The sequence below is a fragment of the Sipha flava genome, unplaced genomic scaffold, assembly GCF_003268045.1.
Source record: "Sipha flava isolate LNK unplaced genomic scaffold, YSA_version1 39_pilon_pilon, whole genome shotgun sequence".
Classification (NCBI taxonomy): Eukaryota; Metazoa; Arthropoda; class Insecta; order Hemiptera; family Aphididae; genus Sipha; species Sipha flava.
Window position 1 is genome coordinate 927,064 of NW_020273107.1, and position 2,173 is coordinate 929,236.

The following is a 2,173-nucleotide window of genomic DNA, read 5'->3' on the forward strand; positions in this document are numbered from 1 at the left end:
TAAAATCTAAAAGTATACTATTGTGTCTATTAATATTACAATTAATATTTTAAATTACTCTGATACCCATTGCCAAACTCGTATCTGTAATAAAAATAATTTTTTTTAAATTACATTTTTTTCACTCATTTGAGTAGAATTTTTTGATAACTTTTTAAGATTTTTATATTTTTTATATTTCAGAATTCTTAGGGCAGTTTAGCATTTTCTTAGGGCATCAACATCCTAAATTTGGTCATGACCAGTGTTGAAATTTGTATGCAACAGCATATTCTTTTTGCTACATCCAAATGGAATTTTATTAAGGCTGTTGAAAGCGAACCATTGATAAGGGGTTAAATATAGGCAATATTTTACATCTCGCAGGAGAACTGTGTGACTGTGTGCGTAGTAATAGATCATTGGTGTACGTTAGTTCCTCGAACACTGTTATTTATTATTATGTCTTATTAGTAACCACTTAACAGATAATTTTATAACCACCATCGCTTGTATTGCATGGTCAAAATAGGAAATTCAACCTAATATTATATTATACTATATTATAGTTCATCTACACATGATTAATTAGTGCATAATTAGTAAAATAGTAATACAAAATCAAAGTTACATTTATGTATATAGGTAATTTAAATTAATTAATAAATAATTATTATATTTTGGATTACTACTATGTACTAGCCTGCTGGCTATGTGTACAAAACCCATAGCGGTGTAACCCATAGCGAGTGTTTTCAACGAGTGTAAAACAAATACGAAATATTAATCGAACGTTCGTTGTTAACAAGGCAACACATAACGGAAACACTGTGGACAGGAAGAGAATAAAAATTAAAAACGATCAAGAAACAAGGAATTCGCGACACCATCACGCACGCGTCGTACCGTCGACAACGTTCAAGAACTACAGTTGATGATGCCACGTGATAGGATTGCGATGACGAACCGTTCGAAGAGCGTTACGAGCACCAAGGACGACGGCCGAAAATGCAGGCTGTTCGTGGGAAACTTGCCGAAGGTGAAGACGGAAAAGGAGATATTCGACGAAGTAAGCCGCATAACGCGCGGTCATCTAGTGCGTGTGATCACGTACAAGAACTTCGACGACCCGTCGATGCATCGGGGCTTCTGCTTCCTGGATTACGGGTCGGTGGCCGCGGCTAAGGACGCCAAGCGGGCACTGTCGAAGCAAAAAGCGTTCGGGTGCAAGACAATCGTGGACTGGGCGGACCCGGAACCACAAGTGGACGCGGACGTGATGGCCACGGTGCGCATACTGTTCGTCAAGCAGTACGGTGGCGTGCTGGACGAGCGCGTGCTAACCATGGTGTTCGGTCGGTACGGGGTCGTGGAGCGCGTGAAGAACCTGAAGAACTACGCGTTCGTGCACTTTGAGCGACGCGAGGACGCGCAGTCGGCCATGGACGCGCTGAACTGTTCCAGGGATGTGTTTTCGGGTGTGCGCCTAGAGGTCGCGTGGGCCAAGCCGCCGGCAGACAAGCGAACGCGGCAGCGGATGTTGCGTAACCGGGAACGCCGGGTACGGAAATCCGCGGTTAGTCAACCGGTTCGCTACGCCCCGCGGCCACCGTGCCGCGCTCCCGGAGCCAAAAAACGCGTCGGCCTCGCCCCCGACTCCAGCGCCGCAGAGTACACCAAGTACGACCATCGCACTTACGACTTTGGACCGCGGCAACCGTGCATTCCCGTGGTCGAGGCCAGGTCCGACGAGCGTAACAGCGACAGCGTACGCCGGTGCCGCTTCAATGTCGCGTACGCGGACTCGTGCAGAGCAGCCTGTCACGATAATGGTGATCGGAAGAAGTGTTGCACGAGAAGGTTGGACCGTAAACCGTTGACATTTTTTGACAGAATTTCCACGAGCTGCGCAAAAAATTATTGACGTCGCCGTAGTGTTGTGTAGCTTTTTACGATGTTTAAAAGAGTCAGTCTTTGTTCAATGTTTAAAAAACCCGCGTTTTACGAAAAATAAAAATAAAAATTAATAAATTGTTGTTTCAAATAATTTAGTCAACATGACGCCAGTGTTCATAGAATTGAAACAGGAAGTATTGTGTTTTCAAATAAATTTTGAAGTGGCCACTGATCGATATCATGAAACTCCAAAGCGCAACGGATCACAAGTGCCTAAACGACGTACAATTTATATTAT

General features: G+C 43.9%; 1 protein-coding gene across 1 annotated transcript; it reads left to right on the forward strand.

Annotated features, from left to right (window-relative positions):
- The first annotated feature begins 937 nt into the window (after window positions 1-937).
- LOC112688600 (heterogeneous nuclear ribonucleoprotein Q-like) lies at window positions 938-1,903 on the forward strand. The gene has a single exon (XM_025561876.1). The coding sequence runs from the start codon at window positions 938-940 to the stop codon at window positions 1,901-1,903; it is 966 nt and encodes a 321-aa protein (XP_025417661.1).
- The last annotated feature ends 270 nt before the right edge of the window (window positions 1,904-2,173 follow it).

Coding starts and splice junctions, on each gene's coding strand:
- LOC112688600 (XM_025561876.1), top strand. CDS start 938: ATGACGAACCGTTCGAAGAGCGTTACGAGCACCAAGGACGACGGCCGA.